The 16,409-nt window shown below is 37.9% G+C and overlaps 1 protein-coding gene across 1 annotated transcript; it reads right to left on the bottom strand.

Moving 5' to 3' along the window:
* Positions 1 to 1,742: 1,742 nt before the first annotated feature.
* LOC114359144 (uncharacterized) lies at positions 1,743 to 5,909 on the bottom strand. The gene is made up of 3 exons (XM_028313408.1): positions 3,447 to 5,909; positions 2,764 to 2,924; positions 1,743 to 2,046 (listed from the first exon to the last, which is right to left on the bottom strand). The coding sequence occupies exons 1-3, from the start codon at positions 5,907 to 5,909 to the stop codon at positions 1,743 to 1,745; spliced, it is 2,928 nt and encodes a 975-aa protein (XP_028169209.1).
* Positions 5,910 to 16,409: the final 10,500 nt, after the last annotated feature.

Genomic DNA, 16,409 nt, shown 5'->3' with positions numbered 1-16,409 from the left:
CTAAAAAATAAAATAAAAAAATAAAAAATTAAACGTGGCTTCTCACTATAGGCCTCATAAAGAAGTTAAAAATTGCACAGCGTGCTAAGGAAATGGTTATGCTCGGTTTTTCTTTACAAGATCAAATCAGAAATGAGGAGATTCGTAAAAGAACTAAAGTCGCTGACATAGCCCGACGGATTAGCAAGCTGAAATGGCAATGGGCAGGGCACGTAGCGTAGTACGCCGAATAGAGTTATCTGCAATAGAAATAAAGACGAGAGATACGAAGATTCAAGTAGAACAGAAAAAGAAAGACGTAACAGACTCAAACTATAAAAATCAGGAAAAACGTTGTCGACCCTCGATAGAGTTAGAAACCAGTTTTAACTGTGACAAAATAGACTGTACTTCCTATTCATCATCGTACACTGATGCCATAGAAAGTTACAAAGTGTATACAAATAACTTTTTAAAGTGAACAAAAAAATCATCAAGCCCGATGGACTGATCAAATTTGTGTCAGATGGTTATGGTGGTAGTACTACTGACACATATATTTTTGATACTGCCTTGTATAGTTCACATCTTTGACTTTAATAAATTTTAGCTGAGATCCAACTTGCAACAGTTTTGGTTTCCTCCAATAGCACGCTACTTCGGTACAAGCGGGATCTTCACTACGTCTATATAACCTTAAAACCAATGAATGCCATTGTATGTTTGCATTCTCCATTGCTTGCTGCCTCAGATCTTAGAAGGGAATAGATGTGAAACGGGGGCGTGGCGCGTGTCTCCGCGATATGCCCAGAAACGAACATCGGCCGCGTAGCTAGGTTAGTCGCGATTCAGTCGTACTAAGGAAATGTTCTCCGATACTAAGGAAATGTTCTCCGATATTTTGGATAATGCGTCGTTACGTGCAATAAAACAAGTGAAACGAAGAACTACAGGAACAATGGAGTCATTTACTACATGTAAGTATTGCAAATCCATTGGTATTTTGCTTATAAATTGAGAAATATGTATGTAGGTCAGCTACGGAGCAGTGTAGAAAATGGCAGATACATTTTAAAATGTTGAATTACCTTCATTATTTTGATAATAAGAAGACCTACATTACACCTCCACTCTAAATAGAGCTCACACACATTTAAATGAATTTTACAGGTTGGAACTATAGACTATACAGGGTGTTAGGTAAATGGGTATATGAGCCGACACTAGCCCATGTTAACATGGTCATATAAATGGTATGGTGAAGTCAGAAATTTGATATCATCATTTTAATTTTTGTAATTTTCATACAAAATAACTTTTATAAAATCCGATTTGTATGAAAATTTAAAAAATTAAAATGATGATATCAAATTTCTGACTTCACCATACCATTTATATGGCCATGTTAACATGGGCTAGTGTCGNTATGAGCCGACACTAGCCCATGTTAACATGGTCATATAAATGGTATGGTGAAGTCAGAAATTTGATATCATCATTTTAATTTTTGTAATTTTCATACAAAATAACTTTTATAAAATCCGATTTGTATGAAAATTTAAAAAATTAAAATGATGATATCAAATTTCTGACTTCACCATACCATTTATATGGCCATGTTAACATGGGCTAGTGTCGGCTCATATACCCATTTACCTAACACCCTGTATATATAACTATAAACATATTACATTTATATAAACATATCCAATAACATACATAAATAAAAGATCAGCTTAATTATTTTATGAGTAAACTACTTATCAATCTATTTCAAAACCCCAACGTACCACGGGTTTGCGCACTCTTTTAGAGTATCTAGACTCGGTCTGCGGGGGTGTTTGGGAAGCGACTGGCTCCGCAAACTCTGCGGTAGGTGCGGGTGCAGGTTTCGGGGAAAGAGTTTGCGATGACTGAACAACCTCTTTTTCCTCTTCGCGCGTTATTACTACAGTATCTCTATTCCCATCCACCACCGCAGCTTCGGCCATGACGGCATCCCCCTCCACGCCTTTCTGGCGATTTTCAGCCGGCTCTTCATGGAATGGGACGTCCGATAATCGAGACCTGCGCCGAATCTGATCTATGTGCCTTTTAAATTGACCATTTCCATTTCCCACTACGTACCTACGCGACCCTTCACTGTTAACTATTTTTCCCTTGATCCATTTATCCTGCGTTCCAAAACCCCTGGCCCATACGGTTTCGCCGTTTTGAAAACTTCGCTCCCTACCCCCTGAAAATTTTATTTGATTCTCTTGTGCTCGTCTTACTCGGTCTTCTACATCGTAATGACCGCGTAATATGTCGAACCTCGAGCGTAATTGACGTTTTTGCAATAATTTAGCGGGAGTTTCACCAGTAGTACTATGTATGGAATTCCTATATGTTAACAAAAACGTTTGAAGAGCAGCATCAACATCGACATTATCTCGTAATGCTTTCTTTATTGCCCGCTTGCACAATTTAACCGCATTTTCAGCCGCCCCGTTTGATGACGGATGATAAGCGGGTGAAAATGATTGTCTGATCCCATTATTTTTCAAAAATACTTCATACTCAAGGCTAGTGAACGGTGGACCTTGGTCTGACACCAGTTCAACAGGTAGACCGAATCGGGCAAAAGTACTTCGAAGCGTTTTAATGACACTGGCCGCCGTTTTCTGTTTCATTTCGAAAGCTTCGTGCCACTTCGAACTCGAATCGATCAATACTAAGTACGACAACCCTCTATATGGCCCTAAAAAGTCGATATGAAGACGTGTCCACGGCTGGGGCGCGTACGGCCACGGGCTCGGAGAGGCGCGCGCCGGCGCCGCCGCCTCCCGCGCGCACGTGTCGCAGGCGCGGCAGGCCTCCTCCACGTCGCGGTCGATGCCCGGCCACCAGACGTAACTCCTAGCTAAACCTTTCGTTTTGACAATACCCATGTGACTGATGTGACTCTAATGTGAAGTTGTTTTAGTACAATTAATTTTAACGACTCGGGAATTATCATTCTATATCCCCACATTACACATCCATTGTCTAAATATAATTCGTTACGTCTTGTATACGGATTAATTGTTTCCTCTGGACAAGACGATGGCCAACCAGACTCAATGTAAACCTTAACCCTAGCCAGTGTTTTATCTGTGGCGGTAGCTTTCCTGACGTCCTCATTAGTTACTGGCAAAAAAATTTCTACAAAATTACTATAAGTAATTTCTTCAACGGAAATATTATTCGTGTTTCGTTTACCTAAATTCGGTGGTAATCGCGATAACGCGTCGGCGCAATTTTTCTTAGAGGGAACATATTCCATATCGTACTGATACCCTGATAGAAGAACAGCCCAGCGTTGTAGACGCGATGCCGCCATCACCGGTATACCTACTTTATCTCCCAATATATATATAAGTTAACGGTTTGTGATCAGTTCTCAGTACAAAGCGCCTTCCATACAAATACTGGTGAAATTTACGTACAGCAAATACTATAGCGAGTGCCTCCCTGTCGATCTGCGCGTAGTGGCGCTCCGCGGCCGTGAGCGAGCGCGAGGCGTAGGCGACGGGCCGCTCGCCGGTCGGCGTGGCGTGCGCCAGCACGGCGCCCACGCCCACGCTGCTCGCGTCCGCCGTCAGCACCAGCGGCAGCTCCGCCGAGTAGTGGCACAACACTTCGCTGCTGACCAACCTACTCTTGAGCTCCTCGAATGCTCTTTGACACTGCTCACCCCATACGTATTTAACACCGATTTTTAGTAAATTATATAATGGTGCTAGTAATGTGCTTACATTGGGTACAAATTTGGCATAGTACATGATCATTCCTATAAACGATCGCAATTCGGACACATTAGACGGTGCAGGTGTATGTAATACACCTGCACCGTCTATCATCATCGCTTTTAAAATCGCTTTTATCTTGTTTGGACAAGTATGCACTCCGTCCTTGCTTATGACATGACCGAGATAGCTAATAGATTCAGTGAAAAACTCACATTTCTCTTTCTTTACTCTAAGACCATATTTTTGCAAACGCTCAAATACTTTAAATAAATTATCTGTATGCTCGACTGTGGTTTTACCCGTTATTATTATATCGTCTAAGAATACCCCCACACAAGGTAAGTCTGCAAACATTTCCTCTAACCGTCTTTGAAATATGCCCGGACTCGACGCTAAGCCGTATACCAAACGATTGTATACAAATAGGCCCTTATGTGTGTTAATAACAGTGTATTTCTTAGAATCATCTAGCTCTAATTGCGCATACGCTTGGGATAAATCTATTTTACTAAAGCGCTGACCCCCATGCAATCGCACTAATAAGTCTTCCACCCTCGGTAATGGATAACGGTCAATTTCTATGACTTTATTTAACGTTGTTTTGTAATCGGCGCAAATCCTGATATTACCGTCCTTCTTCACAACTGGGACGATGGGAGTCGCCCAGTCGGAGCGCTCGACGGGGGTGAGGATGCCGTCCCGCACGTGCTGTTCCAGCGCGCGCTCCACCGGCGCGCGCAGCGCGTACGCCAGCGGCCGCGCGCGCAGGAACACGGGCCGCGCGCCCTCGCGCACGTGGATGCGCACCGGCCCGCCCGTGTACCGGCCCAGGCCGTCCGCAAACACGTCACAGAATCTGGAACTGAGATCGGACAACAATGACTCCCCGCTCAATACATTCAAGGCACTATATTCAAATTTGGGCAACTGAATATTTAATTCAGCGAGCCATTGTCTTCCCACTAAAGCCGTTTTGCCATTTTTAATTACATACAAATCTAATTTTTTTGTACAGTTTTTATACTTTACACATGGCTGTAACATTCCGATTGGTTTTACTGTTTCCCCCGTGTAATATCTCAAAACTAAATTACAAGGTTTTATTTTTAAATGGCTAAATTTTTTAAAATACATTTCCTGGCTAATGCAAGATACGGCACTCCCTGTATCACATTCCATGTTAACTGACCTATTATCGATTATGAGTGAAATTAATATTGGTTTGCAATCATTTAAGGTTATTTTATTAAAGTCTATAAAAATTACCTCTTCACTATTGTCACTTTCACTACTATCTTCATTACGGTCGGTCTGCAAACAGTGTTGGTCCGTTATCTTAGGGCACATGCGTTTCAAATGCCCAGGTCGATTACAAACACGACAGACGTAACGCCGAAATTTGCAACTCGAAGCGTCATGTGAGCCTCCACACACACCGCACGATTGGCCTCGCTGCGCCCGCTCACCCGACCGGGTGGGCCCGGGCGCGGTCGCTGCGCGCGCGCCCCTGAAGCGCTGCGCGCCGCCGCCGCCCTGCCGTGCCGACCCGCCGTAGTCGCGTCCCGGAGTGGCCGCCGCCGTTGCGCCGCGCCATCTCGTTCCCGCCGACATCGCCTGGCATTCCACGGTGGTTTCGCTCGGTGACCTATGACCTTCTACTGCGGCCGCGTCTTTTTCTGCCGCTTCCATGCTAACGGCAATACTGTACGCCTTCGCGAAATCTAGTTTGGACTCTGCGAATAGTCGTTGTCGAATGCTTTCACTGCTGATACCACATACGAGCTGATCCCGTAAACTTTCTTGAAGCCAGCTGCCGAAGTCACACGATTTAGACATTTTTTTCAGCACTGCTACGTATTCCGAAATACCCTCGCCCTTTTTTTGTGTACGATGTCTAAATTTGTATCTTTCCGCCAATTCACTAGGTTTTGGTTGTAAATGTTTCTCCATAATGTCCACGATTTCACCAAAAGTTTTATCTTTAGGTTTCACTGGCGTACACAAGTTCACTAACAACTCGTAACTTTCTGTCCCCATGACCGTTATTAACGTAGGCACGTCCGACACTTCATTTACCACAAAATATTGTTCCACTCGTTCGATATACAGTTTCCAATCGTCCTTATGCACATCAAACTCCTTTATTTTCCCGATAGGCATCGTAAATGCACACGTAAGTTCCTTTGTCGCCACTGAGAAATATGTATGTAGGTCAGCTACGGAGCAGTGTAGAAAATGGCAGATACATTTTAAAATGTTGAATTACCTTCATTATTTTGATAATAAGAAGACCTACATTACATAAATAAAAAAAACTAAACATTTTTACGAACGAATTCAGTGCCGTAACAGTTACTGCGATATCGAAATCAGTGGTGATAAAAATTCTAACACGCTTGTACTATAGGGGACTCGAACGCCTTGACACCTTAAGGGCCTNATCTTCCTCATTATGTGGTTTTGACTTAATGACCATAAGGTAACTCTAATCGTTTTACTTTACATAATTAGGTCACTAAATGGCTACAAATTTGTTACAAAGCAGTTCCTACGATTACTTTTTTATAGGTATTCAAAATTCAAAAGTCGTTAACCACAAAATCGTTGGGCCCAAAATTAACACATCAGTTAAGGGTGATTTAGTGAAACAACCCTTTTGTTGTGATGGTCGAAATTTCGCTTTAACCACCAGTTAACTGACAATCAATCGGTTGAAATGGGTTAACGATTAACCGAAATAACCACCCGGTTAATAATGCAAAAAAGATTTCATTTTTGTTAGTTATTTTTATTATTAAGTTAGCACTGAACTTAGTTACTAAAACAGTTTGAAGTACAAGTTAAGTTTTTGTGCAAAAACAAGCAATTTACTAGTATGTACTTAAGTATTATTTGTAAGCACTTGTTAAGTTCAATATGATAGACACTCGTACGAGGTAGGTGTATTTAGGGTCACACTTAAAATGTATTTTTAAAGATAATGACATGAAACCCGCTGATTATAAGGCTCATTTTACTCCTAAATGGAGCTTGTATAATAATAGCAATTTGCAAAAGATTTAATTCTTAGTTTGTAAATTGTTGCCACACCGCAACCTGAAAAGAGTGATGTTTTCATCACGACACTATATTTCGTGAACAGGAAGCCAAGGTAATGCCCTCGTTAGCCCTTTGAGGAGGGCCATTAAGTAATGTCCTCCGCAAATGATTCCTCATGAGACTTTAGTACTCAAAAGTGTTTAAATCCTGCATTGCAGAAAAATTTGTCGTATAGACTTCGCTTGATTTACTGAAATATATCATCGCTGTACTAAAATAGAAAATCTTCCAAGGAAAAGCTTTCCCTATAAAATTCTTAGCTTTCAACTTCGCTCGGAATAATATTTTCTTTTTCCTTTATAGAAAAAAATGTTTCAAGCGACATTGAAACAATATTTCTTTGATACAAGCTAGGTATTTAACAACTGTTAGATATTTGGTTAGGTATGAAAAGCCCGTTTTCTACTGACAATAGGAACTGAATATTTACTAATAAGAAAGTAATTCTTAAGTCGTAAAAGACGGAAGACGTAGCGTGGGCAGGCCTCCTACTAGGTGGACCGACAATCTGTTAAAGGTCGCGGGAAGAGCCTGGATGCGGGCATTGTGGAAAACCTTGGAGGAGGCCTTTGTCCAGCAGTGGACGTCATTTGGCTGAAACGAACGAACCTTATTTCTACTGAATTACCAATGGCGGTAATTCAGCCTTTATAAGGCTATATTAGACGTCTATAAAGCAAGTGGTCTGCGCACCGAATATAACACCTTTTTGCGCTAACGTAGCCCGGAACACCTAATTATCGATGATTGGCATCGTTCGCGTTGATTTGGCCTAATGACAGTAAATTATGGCGGCCGAGTGAAAAAAGAGGCAAGTGTGTGCACTTCCTTGTGGAGATGGTTCTTTATTCTTTATTGTCATTATTTTACAAGGTAAACTAGCTTGATCTCGGCACAAAAAGTAAAGTAGAAACAAGAAAAAAATTGACGTTTGATCTCAATTAATGGATGGCTTCGATTGTAAGAAGTTAAGTCCATTTGCTACGTACAATTTTAGGATAGAATTTGGAGGCACTTGAGACAAAATAAATATTTTTAATATTTTCAAATATGTACTTAATTTTCTTTCGTTAACTAAGTTAGCAATATCGCATTGTAAGCATTCTAATAGTTAAATATTTTTTTTGGAAAATGAGCTTACTTTTTTGCCGATCTCTAAAAAGTTTCGGCCCGTGCGGTCTCTACAATTATGTGCGGGTCCACTTATGGAGAGCCTTACTTATTGCCGTTCATTAATTTTACTATTTATTACTTTTATATACCTACACTTAAACAGTAAACGTGATTGGCTGTGTAAATGTTTCTAATTTTAATTATTTTAAATTATTACATGACGCTAATTTAAAATATTAACGTGTTATTATAGCGAAAGTAGTCCTTTGAATTTTTATTCCTTCTTATTTTCTTCTTGGATATCGAATAAAGTAATATTTGTTCTGGTAAAATCTTCTCTGTGCTCAAATTAAATTCTTAACTCCAATATAATCCTTCTAATGTCACCACTAAATTAACCTCTCAACCTACGAAATGTTAACCCTCTCGGCGCGGGCGCAGCCTTTATCGCGACCCTAAATAATAGTGATAAAGTGCCAAGTAAAAAAGATTCATCGAGATAAATTTTAGGATCAACACAGGGCTGTCCCCAATTACTTATTATAGATCTTAAGCTATAGTACCTTATGAATGCAATGATTATCATTTAGGTAAGTGTAATCGGATACAAACCAAGCTCAATGTAGCTTTTTCTTTCCAAAAAATTAAAAATATCTGTTGAGACTGAAAACGCAAGTGCACTTCAAGTTCGATTATTCACACAACTTGGACTGATCATTCGTGAAAAACCAAATTGTAAAACATTTGATTCCGTCCAATGGCAATTTTATTAGAATTAGCTGAGTTTAATTGACAAAAACGATTAAAATTATTCTTCGAAAGACGGCAGCCCTGACCAAGGATGCGTTTTATCGCTTTTGATAATAAAATATCGCTTAGCACAACTATAAAAACAGGCATCTTATCTGACGGGGCGCGGCCATGCCCTTGACTATCAAATCGCGATTATATCCTCCTCGGTATTTAAATACGCATTTGAGATAACTCCCTTGACTAAACCTAAGAGTGCTTTTACATTTAGGTGATTTAGCAGCGCGACAAACGCGCGACTGACGTGCTGCCAAAAAAATCATACTATGTGACAGCAAATGCATGCCTTCACATTATAAAAACGCCGTTGTCGCGCTGCAGTCGCGCTACTAACGCTCTAATGTGAAAGCGCTCTTAGTTCTTATGCATATATTATGTACGATAAATACAAGTTCTCTTTATTATGTACTAGCTTTCCGCCCGCGGCTTCGCCCGCGTGGAATTTTGTCTGTCACAGAAAAACTTTATCGCGCGCGTCCCTGTTTCAAAAACCGGGATAAAAACTATCCTATGTTCTTTCCCGGGACTCAAACTATCTCTATGCCAAATTTCATCAAAATCGGTTGCGAGGTTTAAGCGGGAAAGCGTAACAGACAGACAGACAGACAGACAGACAGACAGACAGANTCTTTCCCGGGACTCAAACTATCTCTATGCCAAATTTCATCAAAATCGGTTGCGAGGTTTAAGCGGGAAAGCGTAACAGACAGACAGACAGACAGACAGACAGACAGACAGACAGACAGACAGAGTTACTTTCGCATTTATAATATTAGTTGGGATTTCAAATTAAACCTTTGGGTTTAGAATAACTACAATAAAGCGGCGCGTGATGAAGCGCTTTTTTATGACAATAAATGAATGCTTTCAATAAGAATCCCTTTGATGATAGCGTGAAATCAGTGAATTGTTTCATCAATATTTAAAATAAAACCTCTATAATGACTTGGAGTTCTTCATTTTTTCGTAAATTTTGCGCAAGCTTCCAATTACGCGTGCGTAACTGTAAGCTCTAATCGATTTAGATCCTCAATCCCATAACCGCCCTTAACCAAATAGGGCGTAAGGCGCATCTCGTGCAGCAAATCTTTTAAACCTGTAAAAACAAAGCATCATCATCGATCAAGTAGAATCGGTCCGTTCGCGTCTTGGTAAACCGAAAACCATGCTACGAAATTACTGCCTAAGAAAACAAAAAAAAACGGTTTCGAAGATTTATTTAAGGGAGCGTAAAGATCTGTTTATGGTATGCGTCGGTAATTAAGGAATCTCCGCACACGTGCGCGCGCGCAAAAACGAAAAGGAAAAAACTATACCTGTTTCGAGAGCGCAGGTCCGCTGACACGCTCTGAGGGGGGGATCCTTCCCAAACTTTGATGTTTCATTAATTTTGATTAAAATTTTTAATCTATATCCTTTTATAGTGTGATACGAGTATATCAGCTAAACCATCAGCTGAAGGCTGTAGACCAAAATAAAGTCATTTAAAATTGGTAATGGAGTACATACCGCTCCTATTATTAAAAAAAATACACGTTTATCAACGCAACGCATTTTACTACATACAAACTAGTTATAATTTTTGAATTAATTAATCTTTAATCTTAAAATTCTTTCATACTGAATCTTATATTTTCAAGTCGCTTAAAGCAATTACACTTTTGGTAGGTATAGTCATTGTTTTCTTCAGAATCATCTTCCCCGTTAGAAGTTTGAGCACCCCTGCTCCGTCTTCCTTTAATGTTATCTTATTATAGCTAAAATGACTTCGGTGTTCAGAGATAATAGTGGGTCCTGGGGTCCTCAACCATTTTTTACCAGGACTCCTTCGGTTAAGATAATACTGCTTAGATATAGCGTGTTAGATAATTTGATTTCTGACTTTTGTAAGTTAACGTCGTTAGATTTACCAACTTGGTGATATCGTTAGATAAAAGGGTATCAGATCGCTTTTCGGAACTGCTGAACTTTTTTTTTGTAAAAACAAATTATGCTGACTCTACATGCGTACTCGTAAACTTTAATGATAAATAATCGTAACGATGCAGAAGTGTCATGTTTGCCAAAAGGAAATGTATAAGCAATGACAAAAAATAAATTAAAAGTTAAGAAGATACTTAGTTAAATTGATTCAAAGAAGACATTACATCAATTGGACATCAAAGTTAAGAATTTTAATAACCCATTCATAAGAAAATAACAAAACCTCTCTTCACAATCAACACATTTGTAAAAGCCGAAGTGGCACAAAAACCTAATAACAAATTCTGGGAGTAAACTACACATTGTTTTCAAATTCGTGTCACGGGCTCGCATAAGAATGCTAATGCCATAACAATAAGAAAAAAAATATTCTTGTAGGCCCGCTTAGTAAAGAAAGTCCTTGATATCGAAAATAGGGTCGATAGATCTGTGTTTATCGTGATTTTTATTGACCTAATAATATGACTCAGTATGTAAGTATTTATCGTTTCCGCTGAGATACAGATGGGAGATGGCCAAGGGGATCAATTCTCGATAATATTTATCATTTCGAAATACAGGAAAATGGCAGATTTTTTTTTGAGTGAAATTAATTTAACGTAATTGTGTCGTTAGCAGATTCAGTAATTTACCCCTTTTCGAAGGCTTGTCATCGAATGGTTTTGAATGCTTGGTAATTATTAAGAAAGAAGTACGAGTACAAATGCAATTTTTCCGATATTATTTGCACAAGTTTTGCTTTACAGGCCCTGAACTCCTGGAAATACTAGTGCAGTCACGAAAAAAAACGGTGTGGCATCAAAAAATATGATATGTCGCACGTGGAATTACCTATACAATACATAAACGACTCTACTTTACTCACATGGCATGCCTAATAGATATTGACTATCGAAAATTTGTTTTCACTACACTAATTCCTAAGAAACTATGGGTGCTATGAACGATAGACGTTGTTATCTACCGGCTCATCGGCACGTGGGTTTGTTTGTTTACAACTATGATTAATGTGACAATGCCGTACATCATAGACTGCATATTAAAAAAAAATGTAGATATATGATATACAATGTTTTGTAATCGGAATGTGATATTTATTTTCTACAATATAAGCACAACAAAGTGGCTCACTTTGGCTTAAATCTTTAAAATCCAATTTTCGCTTGCTGAGTAGAAAATCAAAGTTACTCTATTCTTGGTAAAGAATATAAATTATATAAATTACTTTAACGCAAGCTTCTCCTAACGATGCCTCATAACGTGTCATTAATTCTCACATCTCCCAACATATTAAAGAACATGCTCGTTTAGGATCAACGTATCAGTCATCAGTCCATGTCGTTTAACGAAAATTAATAACAATTTAGTCACGTCCGCGTATCCCGTGCATCCTGTTGCCTGATGATACATCACCGTCGGGAATCGAATCCCGTCCCGTTGACAGATACACGCGCGGAGGAGAACAAAACTAATCCGCAGGGAATATTTTGTTTAGAAGCAATGATTGATGTTATTTGGAAGGACGTTAATTAATTTAATTTAGTTAACGATGGCGATGGCTTGTTTCTTTTTGTAGGTTGTAATATCTCGTGTTGTAAAAATTGTGTAAATAATATTAATCTAAGAAGATTAATATTGTTTAAAAATGGTTTAAACTGCTATGGTATCAAGAGTACCTAATTAATTTGTTTCAGAAATGCTTTAACCATATTTTAATTTCTGGTTAAATACCAGCCAATAAGCTCTATTTCGCTTACTAAAGATTGCTCTTTGTTTTTATTTTGCACCCATCGTCGATTTTTTCGTAAAAAAAGTGAATAAACCTATTGTTTGGCCATAATTTACGAGAAGTTTTTCAGTGTGGTCTCATTCTCACTTACGTCAACAACAAGATTACTTGTTAGATCTCTTCAATCTAACTCAGTAAACCACACTTTTTTCCTTTATCTTAAATCTGTAAAAGTCCTATCTCCGATCTGCGGTGTTAGTTACACCAGGGTAAGGCAATAAGCGAAGTTTCGAAGACATTACGTTTATCTGATTTGGAATGGGTTTTAGTACACCTTATCTAATATCTAAGGGTAATTTCTGCTTCATTGAACTGTATGGAGCAGTTAGAATCGGTTTGATTGCATTAAAACTGGACTGAACAAAAAGTGGGCGTAACCTATACGGCGTAATGAGACTTCGAAACTCAATGAAATGGAAATGAGTTACTGGTTTGTATTTAATTTGACGGCGGGTTGTGGTAAATACTTTGGGAAGTACTTACTTAATATGTTAGGCAGTTTAATGAACTCAAGGCGGTTAAACCAACTGCATCTTTGGTTTAGTTATAAAGGTAAATAGAGCGGACATATTTTGTCAATTTCTTATTTTATGATGAGTTTGATACTACTGATGACTTAAGACAGATAATTTTCTTACTAATGTGAATCTCAGAGTATGTAAGTTTGTAATTTTTGTAAGAAATTATTTCAGAAACTCAAAGGAACAAGCACAAATATACATCGTGCAAGATACATGAGTTTTCATGTTAACAATGCCATCAAAATCGAATGTCATGCGAAATTATTTTGCATTAAGACGTTGCACAATCCGGGGATTTTATCGGTGGATCTTTACACAAATATTATGTCATTGTCACGCAAGATGTTCGCAGTGCATTGTCCTGCGGATTTCGTTAAATATTTGTAAGGAAATATTGATAAACATCGGTTAATCCTTGATCAATGCTCTTATTGGTGTCAAGTGTACCGTGACTGGATTATGAGTTTGTACAAAACGCGAGCTTGTTTAGTATTGCGTTGGCTTCGGAGAATGTTGCTAATGTAAATATAGATAAGTTGCGTTTCATACACGTGTTTAGTTGAGTTATAATCCCAAGTCACATGAAAAATATTGTTGTTAATGTCACTTGATGATGAGAGTGATTTCTAAATATGTAACATTATCAACCTTCATTTAGATTTCATTCTTGATAGATCTTTTCAAACGTACCTAGTAGAAGGGTAGATTGTACAATTCAGCAAACACTGTAAGCCAGCCAGTAGGCTTTATAGTGTATGCACATCCATAGATCCTTTCAAGATCCAATTTGCATACTTATAAATTCTACTTTCTATCTGTTTACATACACTACCAAATATATCCGAGTAAATAATTTCTAAAATTCAAACACAAATCTACTAGACTAGGTATACCATCCTCAGAGATTTCCCTACATGCCCATACAAAGCCTAAAACATCTGTTCGTCTTATCCCTAATGTGTAATGTAAACATTTATACCTTTCCCGATGTATAATGCCCAATAAAGAACGGTGTAAATCTGTTCACATTTCCAAACTGGGCGAGCCTTAAATCCTTCCTTATCTCAGACAATCTCGGCCGCGGTGTAGAGTTACAATAACTACAAACTACCAGAAAAGGAATTGTATGTGAGCTTTATCCCACCTCTATTTGACCCAAAGGAAAATTTACGCATCAACTCATTTCAATTAACAGTTCTCGCAAAAAATCCTTTGTGGCAACCCTGGATATAATAATCGGGGGTTCACTACTGATGTTTTAATAATAAAATGTTTTTTTAACAGTTTTGTAAAAGTATTTAGTTATAAGTTTATGTTGTCATGCGACGCTTGGATGGATGTTTAGAATTCACTTTTTACGTCTAAATTCATGCAAAATTAGAAAAAATGTAGAGATATCTCAATATCAAATTCATATCAGTAAAACCACGTTCACATGTGGTTCTGGTAAGCCTTGCGCACCATTATCGTCAAATGCAATCACAGTAGGTAGGTACGTGGCGAGTCTATTTTACGTGGAAATGTAACTGTATCTACGAGTACTAGATAAAACCGAGTAACTACCTACATATTTATGAAGGTTTGAAATCTTTTAGATATAAGATTACTAATTTTTATGAGTCATTATTTTTATAACAATTAGGGTTACTTGCAATTAATTAAATATGCCCACTATTCTCATTAATGGGAAAAAAGTATTATTTAACCTTTCTAGCAAAAACATGTCTTATTGCATAAATAACTTAAAATAAAGTTATGGTATAGTAATATTTTTGCAAAAATAAATCTAGTTCTAAAATAAAATGCTTTTTGCGAGCTTCAAATTCATCAAAGACGCTTCGAATTCCGGACAAGCGCGCGCGCATCCCGCCCGGGGGCGGTCGCGCGGCTTCACTAACAAATATTTTGGAAATATTTCTCCAACTTGTCGGCATTTTATCTACCGCTTCTTTCCGTTTAGTTGACTATTGCGTTTTGACTACCCTCAAAAAATTCTACGACATAAATCCCAAAAATCACAAGGTATATTCCACTTTGTTACTGTTAGTTAGAGCTCTATTTAGGTTGGATGTTAAGGGCGGTTAAGACTTTTGGTCATTAGAAAATGTTGATTATCTAACAGTGAAATCTTTAAGAAAATCTAAAAATGGATACGCACAAAAAGGCACGATCCCCATGTGATTAGGGTTGGCATAAATCCTGATTTAATAATATTGTTAATTTACTAATTTACCTTCATCGGTATTAGGTCGTTTTTTATCGTATGGTTTTTATTTGTATTAATAATTTATGAGCTTATGATACAGTTACCTTTGCATATCATTAATATTCAATGTAATCTTGCATCCGTTTTCATTTTTTATACTTTTCATGGGTGGTTCTTAATTTTAAGGTAATATTGTAAATAATTAGCATAAGTTTATGGGGAGGCTATTAATTTAGATTTACCGTAAAATGTATGTAATATGAAAATGTATTAATTTTTAATGCATTTACATTTTGCGAAATTTTGTCTTAAAGGCTTTCCTGCGCCAGCCCTATTGCTTATCTTCCATCTCGTGCCACGTAATTTGACACTTTTCGCTGACAAAGCCCACATTTGCTCGTCACAGACAGACCCGCAAAAACGATGGCTTCACAAAAAGCAATTAGCGTTTTTTTGGATATTCCGTACGAAATTAATATTTAGTGGAATTCTAGAGAAAAAATAGCTCAGCACGTGTTAACTAAGAGTATGCGGATCGTGAACTATGTCTTATTTCTCATAATTAGCCCGTGAAGTTTTGAGGAAGTGCCATTTTGTGTTCGGAACATTTCGAAAGCGGAACAAATCGGGGTGGTCCAAGTAGAACATAACTTTTATGCAAATTAATTTTATAAAAATCATAAAAAATGAAATTATACTACAGAAAATAATAAATTATGTAGGTACCTACTGATAATAGTGGTAGTAAATGGTAATAATAGTTAATTTTTACTGATAGCTAAAGAATGTGATAGAAAATCACATAACCTAATTCAGATTTTTTTCTAATAAAAGTTATCATGCTATCGCTAGAATTATCTTTAGTGAACTATAACTTTAACACAGCTCCTTAATGTGAAGGTGGTAAAAGCTTTCAATAAACAAACTGATAAAATTAAATATTCAATATTAATATATTATCAGCGGGAAACACACTTATTTAATCTTGACAGCGTAATAAAACCCGCAGTGATAGTTTAATGTCCGGTTAATAACGCCTACTACCGAATCGTTAAGTGTGCATTAAAGTGTTGCCGATACTGGTTTAAAATGATATGGTACTTGAACAGTCCGCGTCAAATAGTACGTGACACCCAAAG

Source organism: Ostrinia furnacalis, unplaced genomic scaffold, assembly GCF_004193835.3.
Source record: "Ostrinia furnacalis isolate ACB-3 unplaced genomic scaffold, ASM419383v2 OfSCF4239, whole genome shotgun sequence".
In the NCBI taxonomy this organism is placed as follows: Eukaryota; Metazoa; Arthropoda; class Insecta; order Lepidoptera; family Crambidae; genus Ostrinia; species Ostrinia furnacalis.
Note: the sequence above shows the minus strand (reverse complement) of the source record. Positions and strands in the feature narration are given on the sequence as shown.

Bases quoted from the DNA above. Each gene is read 5' to 3' on its own strand.
- LOC114359144 (XM_028313408.1), bottom strand. From the start codon at position 5,909: ATGCCTATCGGGAAAATAAAGGAGTTTGATGTGCATAAGGACGATTGG. The intron at 2,925-3,446 runs GTACGTAAATTT...ACTTCACATTAG, and splicing joins CACTCGCTATAGTATTTGCT to AGTCACATCAGTCACATGGG. The intron at 2,047-2,763 runs GTACGCGCCCCA...GATTCGGCGCAG, and splicing joins GCCTCTCCGAGCCCGTGGCC to GTCTCGATTATCGGACGTCC.